Raw genomic sequence first — 26,579 nt, forward strand, 5'->3', positions numbered from 1 at the left:
GTTTTGCTTTGGGTATATTCTTTAGTAAAGAAATAAAGGCAGACTCCACTCTGTATAGTCTAAAAGCGGTAAACCAACCAAAATATACACTGTGGAGAATAAAGAAGGTGAGCAGTTGGATTATTTGTAGAAATAAATAAGAAACACAAAAAGAATAACTCTAATCTATATTCTGCAATATCCCATTTTACTGATGAAAATGATTGCAAGTTGCAAGGTGAATTTTACACGCGTCTCTCTTTCACATTCAGATTTCACAGCTGCTTTAATTTACATTGTTTAATTTGTTGCTGTGTTCATTATATGTTTAAGTAGGATTTTTTTTCTCAACACACTATATTTTTCCTTATAAATGACATCCTTTTCTTCGCCATCTGCATTTAAATTAACTGGAGTCTTAGCGGGTCACTAGTAAAATATGTCACTTGTACCCCTGCCATTTCTTCCAATTATTTATCAGTGTTACAAAACCACACAAATTTAACATATACACCTCTTATGACATCTGGACGAAACCAAAGTACTGGTAAGAAGAACAGACAAAACCTGCTCTGCCTAAAGAGAGACAGAGGACAAAAAATGAAAATGACCAAAAGATGCAACAGTCAAAAAATGATCTGAGATCCAAACCAGGAATCCTTCGTCAAAACTCAAAACACAAATCACAAATTTGAAGTCAAAATACAGGATTAAAGGGATCGCAACCAGGAATTCAAAGGGTAAGTGGAGATTATGGTAAAGAATACATTTGTTATTCATCAAGTTTGGATGCCCAGCAATTGAAGGGAATGGCCTTCATGCGATGAGACTGGTTTCCATAGAAATGGTCAACACCATGTTCTTATAGTGGTGGTGCTTGTGATGAAAAGAACATGGCATTGAGGTAGAATTGCACAAATATTCAACTTTGTCAGGAGGCAACAAACACAAAAACAGATTCTCTGTACTTCAAAATGCCCATAAATAGACATAAAATAGTCCCAAACAATCGCTACAGCGAGCTTTAAAATAGATACATATAGGAGATTGTTCTAAAATCCATACGCATTCACCAAGCTGTAGATCAAACCCATGTCCCTTGAAATGTAGGCTTGCAAAGAAATCCACTGCACCTGTGCGAGATAAACAACGATATTAAATATGGAGATGGCATACATTATCAAACTTGCTTAACCCATCTGAGTGTTGCAGCAACCCAAAATCCAACCTCGATAGCAATTGGAACCATGCCTGGATACTCATCTACACACCACTTGACTTGTGAACGCCAGGCATACCATTCATCCTAACCTGTATGTCTTTGGGAGGAAAACGGACTTGGTGAAATCTCTATGATCCACAAAGGTGGGCTCTAAGACAGCAGTGCTAACTCCTACACCATCATGTCATCACCAGGACTCATCTGTCATGATTACCACTGCTGAAGGCATTGCCAGCTTTGCCCTTTTATTCGATCTATAATGCTTGTTGTAGGGACTTTTTTTAAATATTTGATTCTGAGCCTACTGTAGGACGTATGATGTAAATTCTTTAAATTAAATAAACTTTGAATTTTTAAGATATGTTTTAATTACTTTAATCCTTTGTGTTATCAATTTACCTTGACTTTGTTTTCTTGAATAACCTTCCCTTTTGTAAGGGAATTACTCTTAAATAAAAGCCTAAATTATCACTCTTATTGGTTCTAATATTTCACATCATTTTCTAACCTGCTTAATCTAGACCAGGGTTATGGTGGGGAACTGGAGCCTATCCCAGCTAGCATAGAGCACAAGGCAGGAACAATCCCTGGACCGGGCACCAGTCAATTGCAGGGCAAACATACACACATCTAACAAACACAGGCCAATTTAGCATTACCAGTTCACCAAACCTGCATGTGGAGGAAACCGGTGCATCAGGAGGAAACGCACACAGACACAGGGACAGCATGCAAAATCCATGAAGGGAGAACTCAGAATTGACACCCTGATCTCTTCACTGCAAGACAGCAGTGCTACCACTGCAACACCATATCGCCCGGTTCCAATATAGACTTCTTTAATTGCATTTGGTTTAACGGAGTATAGGAACAGCTCAATTAACCATATGGAATGGTTTGAACCTATGAAGATAGAATCATTTGCATATCATAGAGAGAGAGGTTAGGGGCACACGCTGATACAATGCATTGCCGCACCCACCACATGCGAAACCAACTCAGGATCCCAGATTAGGACATGAGTGTAGCCATGCAATTGGTGACACCTCAGCACCACACAAGCTCAGATGGAATAGAACCAGTGTGAGGTTTTTTTTGCAGTGGCTGGAGTGCCAATTCTGTCACCAAACCCGAAGCTTTTCCCTGCAGGCTGGATTAGATGCAGATTAATGTCATACCCAGGACGGAGCAATTGCAGATTAAGGGCTTTGCTCAAGGGCCCAACGAAATAGCATAGCTGTAAAATATTTCAGTTTGCGCCATTCAGTATAAAGACAATAGCAGAGCTCATCCATCCATCCATCCATTATCCAGCCCCCTAAATCCTAACTACAGGGTCACGGGGGACTGCTGGAACCAATCCCAGCCAGCACAGGGCACAAGGCAGGAAACAAACTCTGGGCAGGGCGCGCACACACACACTAGGGACAATTTAGGATCACAGAGCTCATCATGCATCCTATTTAAGGTACATTTGACAGGAGAAGAAGCCATTCAGGCTCATCAGTTTATCCGATAGTCAGGTTGTTTCAGTGTCTCATTCAGATGCCATTCTTCGTTGCATTGCATGTAATTGCACAACGGAAGAAAAATCAAAATGGCTTAGGGGCCGGTGAAAATGAACATAATTACAAACATCTGTTTTAAGTGTTAATGCAGACCTGAGTATTTACTGGGGAAATTGACTGGACACTCTTGTTCGGGATAACAGTAGAAATAATAAAATCAATGGGCAAGAATTATGCCTGCAATTTATTGTGTAAAGCAGGGGTTCTTACATTTTTGAATCTAAAGACCCAAATTAGAAAACTGGTACTGTACTGGGACCCAAGAAGAGGGTTATTATCATAATGACAGTACAGACATAAAGAGGCAAACAGCAATGGCTACATAAAAATAATAATACTTTACATTTATATAGCACTTTTTATAGTGAGTGGGGAGCCACTTCAGTCACCACTGATGTGTAGCATTCACCAGGATGATGCAACAGCAGCCATTTTTGTGCCAGTATACTCACCACACGTGAGCCTTTAGGTGGTGAAGGGGTGAGAGAGAGTTAGTCAGTTAGAGACAGGGGATGATTACTGGGCCAGAATGACTAGGCTGAGATTGACAATTTAACCGGAACATCGGGATACCCCCTGGTCTTTACAAAGGATGCCCAGAGATCTTTTATGACCACAGAGAGTCAAGACCTCAGTTTTTACTTCTCATTCGAAGGACAGCACAGTGTCCCCCATCACTGCACTGGGGCATTGGGATCCATTTTCAGACCTCAGTGGAAGCGCCCCCTGCTGGCCACACTAACACCTCTTCTAGCAGCAACTAAGACTTTTCCTAGATGGCATTAACAATACATTTTTCTAAATGAGTTTGTCAATAATTTTACATACCTCTGTTTCCATTGAACAATTCAATTAACCGAATTTATAAAAAAAAAAACAACTAAATTATTCCTGAAAAATGTATATGCTTGCATTTTATACAGCATAAATCTTGGAGAATAGTCCAGTCTGATATGTACACAAAACAGAAATGGTTGGAAGATTTGCGCAATGTAAGGTGAAATGCATAGGTAAACGATGTTATGCTTTTTTATAAGTAAGGAGAATGGAAATACATACAGTCATATGAAAAAGTTTGGGAACCCCTCTTAATTCTTTGGATTTTTGTTTATCATTGGCTGAGCCTTCAAAGTAGCAACTTCCTTTTAATATAAGACATGCCTTATGGAAACAGTAGGATTTCAGCAGTGACATTAAGTTTATTGGATTAACAGAAAATATGCAATATGCATCATAACAAAATTAGACAGGTGCATAAATTTGGACAACCCAACAGAGATATGACATCAATAATTAGTTGAGCCTCCTTTTTCTCCTTTGAGCCTCTAGACGCATCCTGTAGCCTTTGATGAGTGTCTGGATTCTGGATGGAGGTATTTTTGACCATTCTATCATACAAAATCTCTCCAGCTCAGTTAAATTTGATGGCTGCCAAGCATGGACAGCCTGCTTCAAATCATCCCATAGATTTTCGATGATATTCAAGTCAGGGGACTGTGACGGCCATTCCAGAACATTGTACTTCTCCCTCTGCATGAATGACTTTGTAGATTTCGAACTGTGTTTTGGGTCATTGTCTTGTTGGAATTTCCAACCCCTGCGTAACTTCAACTTTGTGACTGATGCTTGAACATTATCCTGAAGAATTTGTTGATATTGGGTTGAATTCATCTGACGTTCAACTTTAACAAAGGCTCACTCCCTGAACTATCCACACAGCCCCACAGCATGATGGAACCTCCACCAAATTTGACAGTAGGTAGTTGGTGTTTTTCTTGGAATGTGGTGTTCTTCTTCCGCCATGCAAAGTGCTTTTTGTTATGACCAAATAACTCAATTTTTGTCTCATCAGTCCAAAGCACTTTGTTCCAAAATGAATCTGGCTTGTCTAAATGAGCATTGGCATACAACATGCGACTCTGTTTGTGACATGAGTGCAGAAAGGGCTTCTTTCTCATCACCCTGCCATACAGATGTTCTTTGTGCAAATTGTGCTGGATTGTAGAACGATGTACAAGTACACCATCTGAAGCGAGATGTTCTTGCAGGTCTTTGGACGTGATCTGTGGGTTGTCTGTAACCATTCTCACAATCCTGCGCATATGCCATTCCTGCATTTTTTTCTTGGCCTGCCAGACCTGCTGGGTTTAACAGCAACTGTGCCTGTGGCCTTCCATTTCCTGATTACATTCCTTACAGTTGAAACTGACAGTTTAAACCTCTGAGATGGCTTTTTGTAGCCTTCCCCTAAACCATGAGACTCAACAATCTTTGTTTTCAGATCTTTTGAGAGTTGCTTTGAGGATCCTATGCTGTCTGTCACTCTTCAGAGGAGAGTCAAAGGGAAGCACAACTTCCAATGGACCACCTTAAATACCTTTTACCACTCATGATTGGACACTCCTGTCTATGAAGTTCAAGGCTTAACGAGCTAATCCAACCAATTTGGTGATGCAGGTAATCAGCATTGAGCAGTGACATGTATTCAAATCAGCAAAATTACAAGGGGACCCACATTTTTTCACTGCCAGTTATTCACATTTGATGTAATACTGCTTAACTAAAAATCTTTGTTCAGAAAACACCCCAGTACTCAGGTGTTCCTAGGAAATGAAAGACATACCACTGTTATCTTTTTTGCTGAAAGTAGAGTAAATTATTATACAGGCTGAGAGGGATTCCCAAACTTTTTCATATGACTGCAAAGGCGACCGAAAAGGGAAACCTGCGCTCTTCTGCCTTGTAACACATGAATCCATGTACTCATCTGTGAGTGAATAACTTGGGCAATTCCTGTCTTCCTCGGAGGGTTCTTTCACAATATATATATATATAAAATAAAATGTCTGTCTGTCTTTATGTCTGACCACTTTTCATGAGAGAACTACTTAACAAATTTATATTGCATTTTTTTCTATAATTTGCTTTGAACATTCCGGTTGATTTTGCGACTTCTCTCATCGCGCTAAGTATCATAGTTTGCTTGCGGTAACAAATTAATAGTGCAAAACCGAGAGAGAGGCTGCAGGCTGAGGAGAGGGGGCAGTGCCCTCCTCACTCATGCGCCAGCCTCCGTTCGAGTCGCTTTACCTCTCACCACATGTTGGAGCGTTCCTTGCCTCCGCTTAGCTAACGATGCCTGTTTGTTCAACAGACATTATTATCTATAGATTGTTAAGGAGTAACGTTTGATGTTTTTGAGGGAGAGATCACAGCTGGGGGCGGCACGGTGGTGCAGTGGTAGCACTGCTGCCTCGCAGTTAGGAGACCCGGGTTCGCTTCCCGGGTCCTCCCTGCGTGGAGTTTGCATGTTCTCCCGTGTCTGCGTGGGTTTCCTCCGGGCGCTCCGGTTTCCTCCCACAATCCAAAGACATGCAGGTTAGGTGGATTGGTGATTCTAAATTGACCCTAGTGTGTGCTTGGTGTGTGGGTGTGTTTGTGTGTGTCCTGTGGTGGGTTGGCACCCTGCCCAGGATTGGTTCCTGCCTTGTGCCCTGTGTTGGCTGGGATTGGCTCCAGCAGACCCCCGTGACCCTATTCGGATTCAGCGGGTTAGACAATGGATGGATGGATGGATCACAGCTGCATATGTGTTGGAGAGGGTAACTGCTGATTGCCTGACATATCACGGCCACATACTTCTCTACTCATCTCGTCAGAGCTGAACACGATCAGATACAGTGCCAGCGTTTATTGATTTTTAAAGTTTGTTCTGTTTCACTACTACGTGGGTGCAGAAACAGCGAACAGCTAGTTTATATATATATATCATTTTTATATATATTCCCACCCAATTCACTCACTTTTTATAACAACCTCAGAATCATCATACCTTTGTCAAGCACTTGTTATTTTCATTTCGACATTTTCATCTAGCTCAGCCGTCCTTTCCTTCTCAAGCTAGTCTCCCTGATTCTTATATATGTCTTTGCTGTCAGTCTTCTCAGACTGACTGCTTAATAGCTTGTGAAATGACAGGTAGGGGATACTTATTATGTTTTCACACCGCAGAAACGAAATCTCTCTGTGATGTGTCAACAGCATTATTTCACATACTGCTGCAATAAATAGTTCACTAAATAGCAGGTGGCATATCATTTGACACAGAAATTCTCACTTGGTTGAAGTCGACAGTTTGACTACACAATCACATGGTGTCCCATCGTTTAAGGAGCACTGGTTTAAAGGGTAAATGAGAATTTACACAAATAATGGTAGACCTCTGAAAGATACACAGGAGCTGCAGTCTTACCATGTGTTGTACTTTGCCTGCTTCAACAATGAAAACATTCGAGTCTTGGTTGGAGAGACTTGAAGTGAACTCCCTGTTGATTATTTTCAGCTTTCCGGTCAAGATCAAAGCAAAACATGGCTCCAGATGTTTGGGTCTGTAATCTAAGTCAGGGTTTAAATAGAGATATCATTTTAAGCCACAATCTCCATTTTAATTTTCATCTTCAAGTTCTGTGCTTTAACCCAAAAACCGTTCACATTAGAGGCAATATTTGCAAGTTTACATTCCAAAACATTTATTATAGGAGAAATGGAGCCACCATAAAGACTACTATCACCAAAGTGCATGGCAGCTTTTGAACTCTGGGACCCATATGTGAATGCAACTCCAATTGCAAACGTTTGGCTGCATCTGGCAAAATATTCTACAAAAAAGACATTAATAACAAAGTAGGGAAAATCAAAGGCAAAGACACAGAAGCTCCTATTATCTTAGAAAAAAAAATTGAGGCCAAAATCAGAAAAGTACCTGATGGAGATTAAAAATTTGTGCTGAGATCTCAGGCTAAAACTGTAAATTGTGAAAGTTAGACCTCTTGTAATGATGATAAAGATAGTGAGAAATTAATTCATTCTGGTTTTAGTTGTCTAGATTACCGTAATGTGCCTTAGCACTCCCACTGTATTAACAAGGAGTCTTGATAAGGCTGGAAATTAAGATAGAATTAAATAAGGGAACAATTTCAAAATTAAAAAAAATATATATACATTAGCTGTATAAGCCCTGCTGTAAAAAGCCCGGGGTTCTAGAAACTATTGAAATTGTCAGAAATGTCAAGTGATTAAAAGGAACTACTCTGGTCATCTCTCGTCTTAAGAGGTTTTGTTTTGCTGACATGCTTGCATTGCTTGAGCATTAGCGGCTAAGTGACTTTGTCTTTCTTCAGAGGTTTTGTTTTGCCGATGTGCTTGTCTCACTTGTGTATAAGCGGCTAGGTGAGTTTCTGTTTCCTCGGAGGTGGAGCCCTTACCCTGACTCCACTTTACACTTCCGGGCCAGACAGACAGACACAAACACTTCTATGAGCAGACATTTATATACAAGATTTGTAATAGGTTGCTGGACAGGCACCATCAACCAACCTGGCCAGAGGGCCATAAAGAATGGACGGAGCAGATTGTCTGCCCAGAGCAATTTCTCGCCTAGTATAAAAGATGGCAGTGCTCTTCTGGCATGGGTCCAGTATGGAAACCCACAGGGATCCATGGGATTCATAGTTCAGAAGGCCAACTTTTTGGGATCCTTGGGTGCCACCAGAGGGCACTGCAGGGAGAAGAACTCCCCGGTTTTATTAACCTTTGACATGACTCATAAGGACATCTCCCTTTCAGTGCCCCAAGTACTCCTGGGTCCAACATAAAAGAAAGTGCTGGACCTCATTCAGGTGAGTCAGAGGTGGGAAGCAAAAGGCAACACTCACCTGGATGAGCTGAAGGAAGGAAAGGAACAGTATATTATCAGTGGCTGTAAAAGTAGATTTTGATCATTTGTAAAGGTGCTGTGTTTGATAAACAAAAACCTTTATTTGAACCCAGGACTGTGTTGGGTGAGTTGGTGTCTGGGGCTCTGTGCTCAGAATGGTTACTATAGTTACATGCATGGGCTTTGGCGAGAGTAAGTACCCACTGGACCAGGTGTTGGCACTGTGTGCTAATACCTTCTCTTCCCTTCCCTCTGCAAAACAGAAGGATGACAGCTACTCCAATGCTGACGTCATTTCTGTTGTCTTTGCACCCATACCCAATCCTTCCTGCCTCATGACATGTTAAACTGGCACCCGGCCATTTTGTTTCGAGTTCCCAACTGAACTCCCATCTGAAAAGACAAATTCGCAACTGCTGCATGTTTTTTTCTTATTGTTATTTCATCTCATCATATGGATTCACCAACACGGTGCCCCATCTCTTCATCTTTGCTATGTATTTTTCTTTCAGTGTAAACTGACACCATTTCTCACTTTTTTTTGGTCATTGCAAAGAAAACTTTCAATAGCGCTATGAAACTCGAACAGTGCAGTATCCGCACATGGCACAACTACCCACACGGACACTAGGTGGAGCACTGACTCTGAATTCGGCTATGTGTATGATGTCGCACCTACACTCTCGCCGAGACTGTCCGAGCCTGAAAATTTCACAACAGACTGTCAGTTTCTTTTGGACAAACAAGAAAGAGAGAGCCTGTTGCAGGTTTCCTGAGACTCGGCGTTAAGTATAAGCACAGCATTAAGTATTTTTTGCATCGTATTATTACCTTCAGTGGCCATTTTTGGAAAAAAAAAAAAATATATATATATATATATATATATTTGTTACAGTAAAATTTAAATTTCACTAAAACAAAATGATGTTGTATGAATGTTGGTCCAGGCCAAAAAAGTATTAATTGTTCTGAAATTTTGTTACTTTGTTATTCGTATAACGGGATTTGACATGTATATTTTATATATTGTAGAAGTAGGGGCACTATTGCTCCCTTGAACCCTCAGGTACCATGCCAAACACCAGGTAAAAGTGCTACAATAATTATTTTTAGTATTATAATTATGTGCACCAAGCACCCTCCACTCTACACTACTCATAAATAAACACAATACAATAATAATAACTATAACCAATCCTCCGACTCCCAGGCGCATTGCCTTCCTACCACCCAGCTCAGCTCGCCATCTGGGAGCTCCCATAGTCGTTTTATAGTACACGACCCGGAAGTGCTCCTTACTCTGCAGTCTATGTGGCTTCCCAGCACTTCAGGGTCAAATCAAAACTCTTCTCTTCTTTGTCAGCCCAGAAGCACTTTATTCCTTCCATCCTCGTGACCGGCAAGTACTTCCGGGCTGTAGGAAAAGTCAATGTCTCTGTGTCTCCCTGCAGCGTCCCCTGGCGGCCCCGATGTTATCCAGCAGGGCTGTGTATTACAACTCCAAAGTCCATGATGCCCTGCTGTAATTCGGGGCATCTCCACATTGCAGGGAGGGCTCCATCTGGCGGCTTGGGGGACTTGGCCGGGATAAACTATATCTATAAATGTAGAATAAAAAAATATATATATATGTGTGTGTATGGAGTTTTTATAAAACTATGCCTTCTATGATTATATTACTTTTGTTTTATGTAATGCAAAGACCATAACTTAATAAACTGTTCGAGCGGAGACTTCATTAGTTCTTTGTGTAGTTTAATAGTTTATAATAATCTCCTTCTATTTGTACTCAACTCATCATGCTATTTAATCCAATTTTCTAATAGGCTTCATAATCACTTCTGTACTGTCTGAATCTGGGGATTGAAGAGAATACTATGACCCTCAGTTCTTGTTCATAAGGTGAACTTAAGTTTCAGACCTCAGCAAATTGCTTTTATATTTAACATTTTTACTTCCTACATGTAGTACAATGCATTTATTTATATTACAGTTAATAGCCACAACATCTAAATAAGCTCATAGCAGATTCTTCCGTAATGATGTGGCAGAAACTCTGCTGAATTGCAACTTGTTTGGTTTCCTCTGCAAACCGAGGCAGCTTCTTATTTATATTCCTAAGAAGATCATTGATATAAATTAAAAAGCCATGTCACTAACATTGGCCCATCAGGGTTGCCGGGTTTAACATCACCTGCAGTTCTACTCTCCATTTCTCTTTGCTTTCTGTTTTTTCTGCACTTGGTTTACCTGTTTATACACTGCGCTTTAAACCTTCACTTATTTCAGCTCTTTTGCTAGCTTCTCATATGGTACTTTAACAAAAGCGTTTTGAAAATCAACATAAATAATATTGTATGTGCACCTGTGATGTGTTGCATTCTCTTATTAGCATATTAATGGTACTTGGGATCCTCGTCCATCTCATGTTCAACGTTTACTTACACACCTGTTCTCAGTCTTTTCTTTTAATGTTTGCCATTAATTTTCTCCTGATACGTGATTGGTTTACTGGGCTGCACTTACTAGGAGTGGCTTGTTCACCTGTTTGGTATACAGTAATGGTGCACCATTTGATAGCTTTCTGTCTTTTGAAATTTGGCCAGTGTGCGGTGACTTCTGAAAAAATGCCATACAGCTAATCCTGAAGTTCTCTAAACACTGTAGGATTAATGTTACCTGGTGCTGTTGATTGATTTGATTTATGCCTTTATTATTCCAGTAGCACTTGTCTTTCTTGGCTATCAGATAGATAGATAGATAGATAGATAGATAGATAGATAGATAGATAGATAGATAGATAGATAGATAGATAGATAGATAGATAGATAGATTTTATTATAGTAGGCAGGATTAGATCGATCTATCTACAGTATCTATCTATCTATCTATCACGGAGTACCTCTTTTTAGTAGTCCCTGTAGCTAGATGATACTGTAGTTCCTGTAGCTAGATGATACTGTACTACCGTATTCAGGAACCATGTTGCTAGGGTCTCTTGGTCTTGCAGATTCACTTTGTATAATATCTGCACAAACAGACTGTATCTAACAGAGTATGCAGTACAATTCCTGGTCAAGGCTTTGACTCTATCATATCTGGAGTATTGTAGCCCTCTGTTGGCAGGAGTACCCAAGTGTGTCATCAAGCTTTTACAGATGATTCAAAATGCAGTTGTACATTTGGTGTTCAGCTAAGCCGAGACGGTGACACGTCACTCCACTTTTCAGATCGCTACACAGGCTCACTGTAGTGGCATGTGCTAAGTTCACATCTGTATATTGTGACAGATAAGGGGGCGCTGTGGCTCCCTTGAACCCTTGTCCAATACGCCAGACACCAGATAAAAGTCCAAAAGTAGACTATATTTATTCTGCACAGGGCACAAATCACCCTCTCCTCCACAATACCCATTAAATAACACAATAATCACAATAAACAATCCTCCACTCCCAGATGCGTTGCAACCCTTCCACCCAGCTCAGGTCCCCGTCTGGGAGCTCCCACAATCCTTTTATATTCCCTGACCCAGAAGTGTTCCAATCCCCAGTCCATGTGATCTCCTGCCACTTCCAGGTCAGATAAAAAGTTCTTTTCTTCACCCCGGAAGCACGTCATTCCAATTGTCCATGTGACTCAGGCGTACTTCTGGGGCGTAAGGCAAATAACCATCGTTCCTCCTTGCACCATCTCCTAGTGGCCCCCATGGTATCCAGCAGGGCTGTGTATTAAAAACTCCAATGTCCAGGATGCCCTGCTGGTCTTCGGGGCACCTCCATACTGCAGGGAGGGCTCCACCTGGCGGGTTGGGGGTATTGGCCAGGATAAATGGCCAGCCATACACCACAATATATAAATGCCTACATTCAGAGACACTCATGAGGTCCTATGCCCTCGGCTGTGGAATGGCGTCTGATGATGCCACCTCTGTGTGGTATTAAATCTCTCTTTTCACGTGTAGCTCCTGGCTGGTGGAACAAGCTGCTCCCCTCCATTCAGAATTCTGACTCCCTCAGTGTGTTTATGTAGCATTTGAAGACTCTCTTACTCTTGCTTAGTGAATTTCTGTCTTAACTGATTTCAGCTGTGAGGTTTATGTAAATCGCTTACATTTTGTTCTGACTTCTACATTTGTGATAATAAATTTTGTATCCTGGTTCTGTAACAGTTAATCCCAAATAGTCCTCCAGACTGAAGTTTACTTGATTATGTTGACCTCTTTTGTAAGTCGCTTTGGATAACAGCGTCTGCTAAGCAAAAAAATGTAAATTTAAATGTAATGCTGGCATCAAGTGTGAAGGATCTGCAGAAGACAGAAGAATGGATCTGCAAAGTGTGTAAGGCATGGCTCCTCAGTTACATCCTGGAGGTCTGCAGTGCTGCAGATGTTCATTTCAACCAATTTTCTTAATTAGAACCCATATATTTACTGCTAAAGCAATGTGTTTTTTTGGCTTAGTTTTAGTTAACTTGTTTGTTGCAATTCAGAACCCTTAACTGCCTATTTAAGTTTTAAACCGCCGCATTTAGGTTTTAGCTGCTGCCTGTTTTCTTAACCAGCCATCAGTTAATAAGGAAGTGTAAATGACAAAGGAACCAGCAGCTCTCCGGCTAACGTACTTCCATTTAAACTTGGATGTATACATCATGAAGTATCCGTGTTAATAGAAATAAAGGAGAGAGTAGGGAAGGACCATGAAGTGCAAATCTGTTCCAGACCACAAAACATATGGACAACGTTCTCAGAAAACAAAAAATTTACAACGTGATAAAGATACGTCTTGGGAGAATGAAAGCTCTAAGAAGCTATATAATTAAATACCAAGTTTCATTATCTGCTAGGCCCGGCTTCTAATTACGAAACTGGTTGGAAAGAAAACCTGCAGCCACTGCGGCCTTCCAGGAGCATAATTGAAGACTTCTGGAATGGGTATGGGATGGAAATGAATGCAAACAAGACTTAAGTAATAGTGACTAGAAAGAAGGAAATGCCGCAGATAAATATAAAAAGTTGGAGAAGGTGAAGGAACATACCTTAGAAGCTGGATTACAGAGCAATGTAAAATAAAAGTGATGCACAATAAAAAGAAGAATAAGTAAAGAAAAGGAGAGCTTCTGGAATTGTAAAGAACTCCTGAGAAGGAGTCTGAGTATTGACCTTAAAAAGAAATTACTGACAAAATACATCTTTCTCAGGGTTAGGTTAGGGTGGCAATACACGGACATCTGGAAAGCAACTACTAAGAGGCTGGAAAGCTTCAAGATGTGGTTCTACAGACGGGTAATGAAAATCAGTTTGAATTATGAAGGTGATAAATGAAGAAGTGATGAAGAGAATGGGTGCAGAAATGAGTATGGTGAAGGAGATGATGAGAAGAAAGGTGAAGATATGTCGAGGGGGCAGAAAATGACATAGCTGGTGATAGAAGGGAGGACAGATGGAACCAGAAACAAGGGAAGACTAAAAACAGAGTGGGGATGATAATATAAAACAATAATCAGCATTGAAAGAATTGGGGGCAAAATAAAGAAAGGCAGAAGATAAGTTGAAGGGGAAAGACATGTCTGCTTAGCCTCAGAACAAAGAAGGCACATAAGAAGAACAACAACAAGCAGTAGCTAATGGGGAAGTATCAACTTCTTCACAAATGAAAATGAGAAAAATATTAATTTACAGCATTACATGTTAAATTGTACCTTTACTGTTCCTAATACACCACAACTTTTTGCTGGGCATTCTACTTCTACTAAAATATTAAAATAACCTTTTTGGATGATTTATTTCATATCCTTGCAGAACTTCTCTCTACCTGCTTTTTAGCACTCCGGTTCTCCTTTTTACGAGAGGGGACCCAAAAATTCCCAGAATCGGTCAATAACACTGGAATAGGGTGGAGTTGTCAAATATGCCAACCAGGTATTGTATGCCTAAAGTCTGGGTAATCACCACCGAGGGTTTATTGAGTGTGCATTTCTGGCGTTTATTCAACAATTGTGCAGTTGACTTTGCCAGTTATTTTTCTCCAAGCCAATATGGCAGATTTTTTTGAAGAGACAATGATGATCGCATTTTCCGACATTGACGGACATGTTCATAAAGAGGTGGTTTCTTGTGGAACCTGCATACAACACAATGTCAGAGTTTTTGGCATATAACAATTCCATGAATTTTTTGTCTCCCTCCTTGTATGTCCTCTGAAGTTTTATTGTTAATCCTGGCCTTAACTGTCTTGTACGTGTTACCTGGATGTTTTTTTTTTTTTCTTTTGTTTAATTTTGCAGCTGCTATTTGAGCTTCTTATTCATCCACTGTGATTTCTCATTCCCTACTGTTTGTCAAAAAAAAGGATGGACTTCTACATTTCATGTCAAATACTCATATATGAACTCCTTTACTTCTCCGTCATTTCTCGACTAAATATATTAGTAGATTAGAGTATGTTCAGATTTCTGCTGCTCGTTTACTTATGCACACTGAATCTGCTCACATCACTCCTGTCCTCTATGATGGTTGCCAGTCTTTTCAAGAATCAAATATAACATTATTCTTCTCACCTTTAAAGCCCTTCATGGTTTAGCCCCTCATTATCTGTCTGAGCTGCTGCTTCCTTACACTCCTGCCCGTGCATTAAGATCATCGGACGCTCACTTACTCACTGTACCTAAACACAGGTTAGTGACTATGGGTGGCAGAGCTTTCAGTGTGATGGCCCCTAAAATTTGGAATTCTCTTCCTCTCAGTCTTCGTGAGGAAAAATCTATCATTCATTTCAAACTCCTGTGAAAAACACAGCTTTTCAATGAGTATTATTCATTTTCTTGTATGTAATTTCTAAGGTCTTGTTAATGTGTTTATTGAATTGTAAAGTGTCCTTGAGTGTATGAAAGGCTCTACATAAATAAAACATTATTATTATTATTATTATTACTATTATTATTTATTATCATCATCTCTGCTTTTAGAATTTTGGCCAAGTGTATCTCTTTTAGACTTTGCCAGAATTGTTCAATTACTAAAGTTATATTTAGCACTTTTAGTTTTAATATAAAAATGATGCAAAACACAGTGATACTTATTTATTATGATCATTTAAATCTATTCCCTGAATTATATCCTGAGTTTTTATGGAATAACACGCTAAAAAAAGGTTTTCTTTTGAAGTTATTATAAAAATCTTACTAAAAAGTTGCATATTAGCATTGATACTTGTGCTAGGGGTCTACAACACACTAGGTGACTGTTCTGGCAGCTCATAATCAAATCCCCATATCATCACAAAGATGTGACTCATATTTTAATTTGCCTAATGAAAATTTCTCCCCAATTTTTCAATTTACAAGCTTTTTATTTTTTGTTTTTGTTTAACTAGCATAGAGAAATGCCCGTTTTAATATTGTACAATGGTAAGGCTGTCTGTTTTGAACACGTCGTGCATTTACGAAGTTCTGTTCACCTGATACGCCTTACATCCCTCTTTCCTTGTAGATCCTGTTGCCTTTTTACAACAGACCTTTAGCCCTTACATCCCCTTCATTTGCGCTTCTTGCCCTGTTGTGGATGGAAGACATTGTAACGTCTGGATGCACAGATGTACACCACATGGTTTACTATCTTACACCGGCCACATGACTTTTCTCATTGGACATTCCCACCTTCTTGTGGACGCCTGACAACATCATGCCTGGTCAAAGGTATGGATGCTGGATGGGCGGACATCTTATTGCTTTATAAATATATATATATATATATATATATATATATATATATATATATATATATATATATATATATGTATATATATATACAGGTACTTGTCGACATACGACCTATGCAAGTTACGACTGGTCGACTTTACGACGTGTTCGACAGTTTCCCCCGCCAGCTGTTGGCAGCGCCTGTTTCCCACAGTCCCAAGTCTCGCTACGCAGCAGTAATAATATATGCAGCAGTGTTGCCCCACGTGTGTTTGTGTCTTGTTGTTTTGGCAGTTTTATATAATAATATACCCCTAACATGTCTACCAAGAGGAAATTGTCTCTCTCCACTCCTCAGCCTGCCAAAAAGGAAAGAACGGCCATTGATCTAGACACCAAAATGATGATGATAAAACAGTATGAAGGAGGAAAGAAAGTGAATGCGATCGCATGTGATATGAAGTTATCACACTCTACTGTGTTGACTATTTTAAAGGACAAAAATAGAATTCGTGAAGCTGTGAAATGTTCTGCACCTTTGTGATCAACAGTGATTATGAAGCAACGTACCTGGCCCATCCATGAAATGGAGAAATTGTTAAACATTTGAATGGAAGATCAGATTCAAAGCGGACGCCGTTAAGACTCTTTACAATACAGTCGAAGGCTAGAAGTCTGTTCGAGAATTTAAAGCAGCGCTTCCTGATTCATTTTACCCTCGCACCCCCTGTGACGGACGAGGCCGATTTCGCACCCCTTGGTTTGAGAAGAAGTATGAAAAATATGAGTTCATATCATAGTTCATAATATCCACACAGCACTAAGTGCGCGTAAGGGCGGAAGTCATCTGTTTTAACAAGAAGCGTATTGCACTGATACGAAATAGCCTGTCCATTTAATTATTTAGGAATGGATAGATAAATTAAGATTTTGTACAAATAATGTTTTTCATTTTTCTTCCTCGATGGATTCTGGCACCCCCAGCAACAGTTGCTCGCACCCCTTTGCTTGCACCCCCAATCGGGAAGCGCTGCTTTAAAGGAATGCGCCGGAGAGGACACATTTCGTCCTTATTGCGAAATTTATGAAGAGAGAAAAAAAAAACCAAACAATTCAGACGAAGCTCACTATGTTTATGAAAAGAGCAACTCCTCCCATCACCCCGTCCGCAGCCTTGCCTGATGAAGGCGATATCAACAACCCGCAGCCAAGTACCAGTGGTGCCAGGAATTTAAATGTACAGTATTTCTTATTTTTGTATGTTTTTCAAATATTAAGCCAATTGTACTGTAGTATGCTGTGTTTGACTTTGAAAGTAAGAAAATGTTAATAAAATATTACTTTAAGATGATTACAATATCATTACCCAGTCTAATATTCTTACCTTTATTTAACATAGGCCGACTTACATCCAGATCAACTTACAACCAGTCAGTCGGAACCAATCACGGTCGTAAGTCGACGAGTACCTGTATATAAATATATATATAAAATATATATATATATATATATATATATATATATATATATATATATATATATATATATATATATATATATATATAAATATATATATATATATATAAATATATATATATATATAAATATATATATATAGTGACAGATAGGGGGCGCTATCGCTCCCTTGAACCCTCAGACAATACATCAGACACCAGGTAAAAGTCCAATAGTTGACTTTATTTGTACAATACAGTGCACAAAGCACCCTCCACTTCACAATACTCATTAACTATACCAATAAACAATAATCAATCACAATCCTCCACTCCCAGATGCGTTGCCACCCAGCTCAGCTCGCCGTCTGGGATTTCCCACCATCCTTTATAGTACGTGACCTGGAAGTGCTTTCGAACCCTGAGTCCATGTGACTTCCTAGCACTTCCAGGTCAGATCTAAAGTCTTCTTTTCATCCCGGAAGTACGTCATTCCTCCTGTCGCTGTGACTAAGACGTACTTCCGGGTTATAGGGCACGTACGAGTCTCTGGGCCTTCCTGCAGCGTCCTTCTGTTGGCCCCTAAGGTATCCAGCAGGGCTGTAAAGGAAAACTCCACTGTCCATGATTCCCTACTGGCATTCAGGGCACCTCCATACTGAAGAGAGGGCTCTACGTGGTGGCCTGGGGGTATTGGCCGGGATGACTGGCTGGCCATATTCCACAAGATATATACACATACATATATATACTGTATATGCTCGTGTATAATTCAGGTTTTGAAACTTGAAAAAATGATTATAAAATCAGACCCCGACTTATACGCCCATTCAAAAATGCGACACTTAATTGTTTTTTTTACATCTTCTTGCTTCCTCCAAGCTCACACCAGTTTCTCAGACACATCGAATTTTGTTGCAGCAGCGCAGTTATAAATTTCTTTCGCCACTTCAATGACTTTTAATTTAAAACCAGCTTCATATTTTATTCTAATCGAACGCTCCATCGTAGATAAGGGATGCTCTTATGATAAAGGTGTATGATGGTATGAGATACAAAAAGCACAGAACAGTGCAAACGTCACTTCAGAATTGTTCGGGTATTACCGTGTGGTCACGTAGGCACAATAGAGAAAGAGAGAGGTTAGGAGCACACGCTGATACAGCACATTGCCGCACCCACATAGACAAAAAAGTCTGTGTGCTCAGTGGTTACTCTGTCAGGTGGGCGTTAGCATATCATAATCTCTTGGACCAATAGCATGAATTTTCCACATTTGACTTATATGACCGACATTATAAAATACCAGAAATTATACTGTAAAATCAAGTCCCGACTTATCTGTGAGAGAACTTATCCGCGAGTATATACTTCAAGTATTAAATTGAGCAATTTTTAATGTATTGCTGATTTCATTTTAGCGTATTGCCTGCAGGCTGGACATTTCAAAGTTGATTAACCTATGCATTTGCCTACACAATACATCATTGATTCTCTCTGGTTTATATAAAACCCCTCCTGACAGTACAGTTTAATCTGTTCCAAAAAGTGGTCTATTGTGCTATAACCCTTAACTGCTCTACAGTATCCTACAACAAAATTTAAAGCGCAAATTAAATCTAATCTCGCGTGTTGCCTGGATTGGTACATTACAAAGGCAGAAATTCAGAGACTATCACCTTGTCAGTTCTGTTCCATAGCTTTGCACCTAATGTGTACTGGTCTCCTACCAATTCACCAGGAATCCAACATACTTTAAGATACTCACTGTCACCGGAGCTAAGCTTTTATTTCGGTCCCTCAAATAAAAGAGTCCCATACTACCATTACTTCTCGATTCTAAGAGCTGACTTAGAGGTCTGCGGTAGGCTGGTGCCCTGCCTGGGGTTTGTTTCCTGCCTTGCACCCTGTGTTGGGTGGGATTGGCTCCGGCAGATTCCTTTGACCCTGCAGTTAGGATATATTGGGTTGAATAATGGATGGATGGATGGATGGATGGACTTAGAGGTGACTCAATCGGCCTCCTCATCCTTGCCAGACACCTCAGATTTATCCAGAAAATTATTGTGCGCCTCTAGCTCTGGGGTTGATGCTCCTAGGCAGTGTACATGTCTTACCTTGCCCTTGTATGCAACCATGACTCACGTATTGTATTTCTACCTATCTAGTCTAGAATCTCCTCCCATGCCACTTCAAGGGTGAACGATATATCTGTAGAGAACACCTGGACAAATTCTCTATGCCAATGCAGGTTAGCTACCTTCTCATTAAGTTCAGAAACCCTGTGTGACTCCATCTGCCGTCATGTAATTTTCAAACATTTTTAGGCCTTTGTTGGCTCCCCCACATTTTTTTTTTCCTTCTCCTGTTTGTTTCTTTTTATGACCAAGTGACATTTGTTTTACCTTCTAGAACAAACGTGGAAATATCCACCTACACTCTACCTTAAATCACCCCATTCCCAATTACACAGTATGCTTTGACATCACTTTCTTTCTTTTTAATAAAGTACAATCTGTAAAGTGCACATTGATAAAGAGCTGATGTATTAGTGATAATGCAATAATTGTAACTGGGGATACTGTTATAAACTAGTAGTTGTCACAATTTTATAATCTCCATGCACAAGGCACTATTAAACACATAATAAATGTATCTATAACCACTATCTGAATCTGCGTGCTATTCTTGATAAATTACAATTTTTATGAATTTGTAAAACAATTCTTACCGCAGATGTCTGTGTATATGAATGCTTAAATTTCTTTTTGGATGCCCCATTACAATCTGATTACTCCCCCATCAGGATTTACGACATTACAATATTCATTTATTCATCATTCTTAAATACTCCGGCCACAAGCTTAAATAGTTTGAGGATGCCCATGTTATTAAATGGCCAACATGGCAACTTATACACTATGTTATCTTTGAAAAGAGTTTAAGCACTTTAGTATTGAAAGATGTTATTGCTTTCTTTGTGTATCCAGTTTCTCTTAAGGTATTGTTCTGGTATGATATTAAACCTGACCTACTGAAAAGCAATACAAAATGTCATTTTTTTCTTCTATATCACATAAAACTCTAATGAAGTATACTTAGGGGTACATTTAAAATATGAAATTATACAATGACTCAGTTTCACAAATATGCATTTCCCACTACAGAGTTTTCTCAAGGTGCGCCAGTTACCTTCCACAGTCCAAAAACATTCAGGTTAGGTGGATTGGCAATGCTAAATTGGCCCTAGTTAGTGTTTATGTGTATGTGTATCTGTGTGTGTTTGCCCTATGATGGACTGGTGCCCTGTCCTGGTGTTATTCCTGCCTTGCGCCCTGTGGATGCTGGGCTAGACCCCAGCTGCCCTGCAACCAGAAAGAACCATCGGAGAAGCGAATGAGAATCATGAATTAGACAGGCAGTTCTTCTACATGTGCTTTAAACATCCATGAAAAAAGCATTCTGGTGGCATCACATGTGTACTTTAGCATTCCCATTGAGCTCTGCTGAATCAATTTGTTTGTGGTCACGAACTGATTCCTATGATCCACTGAAAAGAGACATTCAAAAAAAAACAACAAATTTCTTGCTAATCACCTATCATTAATAAAGCAATACTGAATCCAATGCGTGCACCAGAAAACCAGGAAGAATTGTGCAGAAATTCAATGCATGCACCAGCAGAATTCAATCTGTGTATCGGCTAACTGAATGAGCTATGAGCTAATCGAATGAGTTGTGCTGAAACCATTGTGTGCACCAGCAAATCAATATGCATGTCACCTAACTGATGGAACTGTGCTGAGTCCAGTGTGTGCGCGAACAAACCAATATGTGTGCCAACAAACTGAATGAGCTATTCTGAATCCAATGTGGGCACCTGCAAATTGATAGAGCTGTGCTAACTCCAGACTGTGCTCCATCATAGTAATATGTGTGTAGGCTAACTGGTTCAGTTGTGCTGAATCCAATATGTACACCAGCAAAACTGCTGAATCCAGTGTGTAATGCAAACAAAACTGATAGAGTCATGCTGAATACAATGTGTGCAGCACCAAACAGATATGTACAGTATCTCAACTAAGTGATCAAGCTGTACTGAAATGAATGTGTGCACCAGAAAATCGATAAGAGTCGTGCTGAATCTAATGTGTGCACCACCAAACAGATATGTATATTAACTAAGAGATTGAGCTGTGCAGAATTGAATGTGTGAACCATCAAATCGATAGAATCATGCTGAATTGAATGTGTGTACCACCAAACAGATATGTACAGTATATCAACTAAATGATCAAGCTGTACTGAAATGAATGTGTGCACCAGAAAACTGAATGTGTGCACCATCAAATCGATAGAGTTATGCTGAATTGAATGTGTGCACCAGAAAATCGATAAGAGTTATGCTGAATTGAATGTGTGCAGCACCAAACAGATATGTATATCAACTAAGAGATTGAGCTGTGCAGAATTGAATGTGTGAACCATCAAATCGATAGAGTCATGCCGAATCCAGAATGTGCTCCAGCCAACCAATATACATATGACAGCAAACCAACTGATCTGTGCTGAGTCCAATGTATGCATAAGGCTAAAGTATGCATCTGCTAGCTAACCAGTTTATGTTCCAGCAAACTAAGTGTTGTAAGTAAATTAAAATAAAAAGAAATCCAATGTGCGTCAGTAAACCAATATGTGCACCAGCAAACCGATCGAGTTGTGCTGAAGTAAAACCCATAAATATTCAGGCACACCAATAGTGATGTACTAAAACCAATAGCATTTCAATACAGCCATACTAAAAACTTACAAGCTCTTCAAGCTCTTCAAGTGAACACACCTAAAATTGACTTTGCGCGTTACCTTTTGAAACACCTTGTCACCTTGCTGCATCTGCTCCAGGGGAGCAACCATGGACAGCTCAGCACCTCCCCCGGAACGCTTGGTGGCAGCCTCCCTGGGGGACGGTGATCCCCCAGCCTGTCGCATGGCTCCATGGGAGATGAAGTCCTCCACAGCCTGGTTGGGGGCTCAGATGGCCGCTAGGGGGAGCTGCATGGAGTCAGCAGCCTGGCTGGATGATTCTTCAGCCCCACCCGGAGGTGCAATCAGGACCAGGTGGTCAAGCGCCTGGAACACTTCCGGGTGGGTTATAAAAAGGGCCAGCCACCACCACTCAAAGAGCCAGAGTTGGGAGGAGGAGGACTAAGTTTGAGGAGTAGTGGTGGTAAAGGAGAAGAGAGTGTTTAGTGGTGTAATTGTGCTTTTGGGACTGTGTTGGGCTGTGTGGCATGGGGAAGACGTGCCCCACAGCTGAAGAATTAATAAAGTCTTTGTGTTCATTTTGTATGTGCCTCTGCATCAGTCTGTGCCGGGTCGGGCGCTCATATAGCGCCTTATTACAATAGATAGATAGATAGATAGATAGATAGATAGATAGATAGATAGATAGATAGATAGATAGATAGATAGATAGATAGATAGATGCAAAAGCAAGAAAATTTCTGATTGACAGTCCCAGTGAGGCATTATGCAGGTGTATTCCTATTGGTATAAAGGCCCCCAGTCGTGTTTCCTGACACACTTCTGCTGAATGATTTGTTAGCTGAAAGTCCTCAGTGTTGCTGGGTCAGAGAGAGGATGTGCAGTATTGTTCATAATGGCAGTCAGTTTTGTTTAAATTCTCTCTTTTGCTATGACCTATAGGGGGTCCAGAGTGCGTCCCCTTTCAGTCATGCTGTTGATTTTGTGGGCCTCTCTGGAAGTGATATTACCAGCCCAGCACACCACATCTAGAGAACTGCACTGGCCATCACAGAGTTATACAAGATATGAAGGATGTCACTTCCCATATTAAAGGAATAGAGTCTCCTAAAGAAGAAGAGTCTGATCTCTCCTTTCTTATAGAATTCTTGTGCGTTCCAAGACCAGTCCATCCTGTCATTAATGTAGACCCCTACGTACTTGTAGGAGTGGACCACCTCTATATCCGCTCCCTGAATAGTGTCTGGACATAGAGGCTCTTTGGTGCGGTGAAAGTCAATAAGCAGTTCTTTGGTTTTGCTGATGTTTAGTTGCAGATAATTCTCTTTGTATCAAGAAACAAAGTTCTCCACCTGACTCCTACACTCTATCTCGTTCCTCTTATCAATACACCCCATAAGTGCAGAATCATCTGAAAATTTCTATAAATGACATGACCTGCTGCTATATTTGTAATCAGAGATGTGGAGAATGAAGAGTAAAGGACACAAGCCTGTTCCTTGTGGTGCTCCAGTGTCGCTCACATCCATATCAGAAATACAGTCCTTATTTCTCAAAAACTGTGGTCTTCCTGGCAGATTATCCAGGACACCACAGGCTTATCCACCTTCATATCTCTGAGGTTACTTCTTAACAGGGATGGCTGGATGGTATTGAAGATGTTGGAGAAATGACAATACATAATTCTCACAGTGCTGACTTGTTTGTCCAGACTTATGGAACAGAAAGATAATTGCATCCTCCACTCCAGTGCAGTAGTTAGCCTTGAACTTATTGTCACTAAGACACCTTTCACCACAAATGTTGACATGCCTCCAATCTTCCCCACTAAGGGGGCATATGCACCTTTTTCATCTAGAACTGACCTTCAATGTATTGCTTTTGTAACTGTCATTGTTAAAAGGGAGTGCTGAACTCATTCCTACTATCCACAAGCTTGGTGTGTAGCTTCTTTCTCTAGTTACCTGCCTTGGTGTTTCCTGACTGTGGTCTTTCATTCACTTGCTGAGCTCCTCCCGTGACTGTAGCCTACATCATGCCACACAACATATTGTTCAATATTAAATTAACTCTTAGTGTCATCAGTTAAGTATGTATATGAAAACATTGTTTTCAGAGATATGCTTTCTAGTGTTAATTTAACACTGGCCAATTTGCTGTGTAATTGCCAGTTGCTGGGAAGCCACATGGTCCTCTGGGTAATGCGCTTGATGCCAGAATATTACATAACTGTTTTAGTTCCCTGGGTGAAAAAGTCAGATCAAATTATGAAAAAGCAACTGCTGTGTATTTGTCAAGGGTGCCGACTTAAAAGCAGAATAGGAATCGTTCAGTCTTTAGAGAATCAATTTATGGCAAGCTTATAAAGGATGAGGTAGGAAATGCACAAGTTTATCTGCCTATGAATATCTGGGGTTGGTTGCAATACAAAGTGGAGTTATGGGTTTATGAGGTTTATTGAAATCTTTTTCAAAGTCTCCAGTTGCTGAAAGCACAGTGGAAATGTTTAATAATGTGAAGACGATGGCTGCAAATAACATGTCAGGGCCAAAATGTCCTTCCCTAGGGATGGATCTACAACAGCCTGCGAGCGAACTGCTTTGAACAAACAGCGTGTTGTTGTTTTTGACAAACGATCAAGCTAAGTGATTACACAGCACTCTCTGAATGCTCCCACGGCTCAATAATAATTTTAGGACTACGATCTGGGACAGGCCTCAAGTGCCACACAGCAAATTGAAATGGGCTTGTCATTCATGAGGTGACTCCAGGTTAAAGTCTGAAATGTCTCATTCTGCAAATTAGGTGAAAGCAATCAAGTCAACAATAAAAATCCATGCAATCATTTCTTTTTCTAAGTTCATTGTGTTTAAATTTATATGTTGCAAATGAGCAAAATCTGTTTGGCTTTGCATGATGCTGATTCTTTTCATCTCATTCTATGTCACCTTTCAGATGTGGTTATGAATTCAGCTAAAATTAAACCAGTCTCATCTCGTGAAGCATGCAGCTTCTCCGGCCAAAAAAAATACATAAATAGTAAGGACAGCTATGAAGAGGATGAAGCATGGAAAAGCCGTTGGTCCAGATGACATACCTGTGGAAGCATGGAGGTGTTTAGGAGAGATGGCAGTGGAGTTTTTAACCAGATTGTTTAATGGAATCTTGGACAGTGAGATGATGCCTGAGGAGTGGAGATGAAGTGTACTGGTACTGATTTTTAAGAATAAGGGGGATGTGCAGGACTACAGAGGAGTAAAAATGATGAGCCACATCTTTAAGTTATGGGAAAGAGTAGTGGAAGCTCGGTTAAGAAGGGAGGTGATGATTATATGGCAGCAGTATGGTTTTAATGCCAAGAAAGAGCACCATAGATGCAATGTTTGCTCTGAGGGTGTTGATGGAGAAGTATAGAGAAGGTCAGAAGGAGTTGCGTTGCGTCTTTATAGACTTGGAGAAAGCATATGACAGGGTGCCTTGAGTGGAGTTTTGGTATTGTATGAGGAAGTCGGGAGTGGCAGAGAAGTATGTAAGAGTGGTATAGGTTATGTACGAGGGAAGTGTGACAGTGGTGAGGACTGCAGGATTAAATCAGGGATTGGCTCTGAGCCCTTTCTTGACAGACGAGATTAGACAGGAGTCCCCGTGGACTATAATGAATTATAGTGGAATGAAGGTCAGTAGGACCACCAAGACAGAATACATGTGTGTGAATGAGAAGGAGGTCAGGTGGAATGGTGAGGATGCAGGGAGAAGAATTGGTGAAGGTGGATGAGTTCAAATACTTGGAATCAACAGTACAGAGTAATAGGGATTGTGAAAGAGAGGTGAAAAAGAGAGTGCAGGCAGGGTGGAATGGGAGGAGAAGAGTGTCAGGAGTGATTTGTGACAGACGGGTATCAGCAAGAGTGAAAGGGAAGGTCTACAGGATGGTAGTGAGACCAGCTATGTAATATGGGTTTAGATACTGGCACTGACCAGAAAGCAGGAGATAAAGCTGGAGGTGACAGAGTTAAAGATGCTAAGATTTGCATTGGGTGTGACGAGGATGGACAGGATTAGAAATGAGTACATCAGAGGGTCAGCCCAGGTTGGACAGTTGGGAGACAAAGTCAGAGAGGCGAGATTGCGTTGGTTTGGACTTGTGCAGAGGAGAGATGTTGAGTATATTGGGAGAAGGA

General features: G+C 40.4%; 1 protein-coding gene across 1 annotated transcript in view; it reads right to left on the reverse strand.

Moving 5' to 3' along the window:
- Nucleotides 1–26,579, reverse strand: part of LOC120536975 (transmembrane protease serine 6) — an 87,553-nt gene that overhangs the window by 51,141 nt on the left and 9,833 nt on the right. Inside the window, exon 3 of the mRNA XM_039765557.1 lies at nucleotides 7,022–7,164. Coding sequence (XP_039621491.1) covers nucleotides 7,022–7,164 — 143 coding nt within the window. The remainder of the gene's footprint in view (nucleotides 1–7,021; nucleotides 7,165–26,579) is intronic.

This window comes from Polypterus senegalus, chromosome 10 (genome assembly GCF_016835505.1).
Source record: "Polypterus senegalus isolate Bchr_013 chromosome 10, ASM1683550v1, whole genome shotgun sequence".
NCBI lineage: Eukaryota > Metazoa > Chordata > Cladistia > Polypteriformes > Polypteridae > Polypterus > Polypterus senegalus.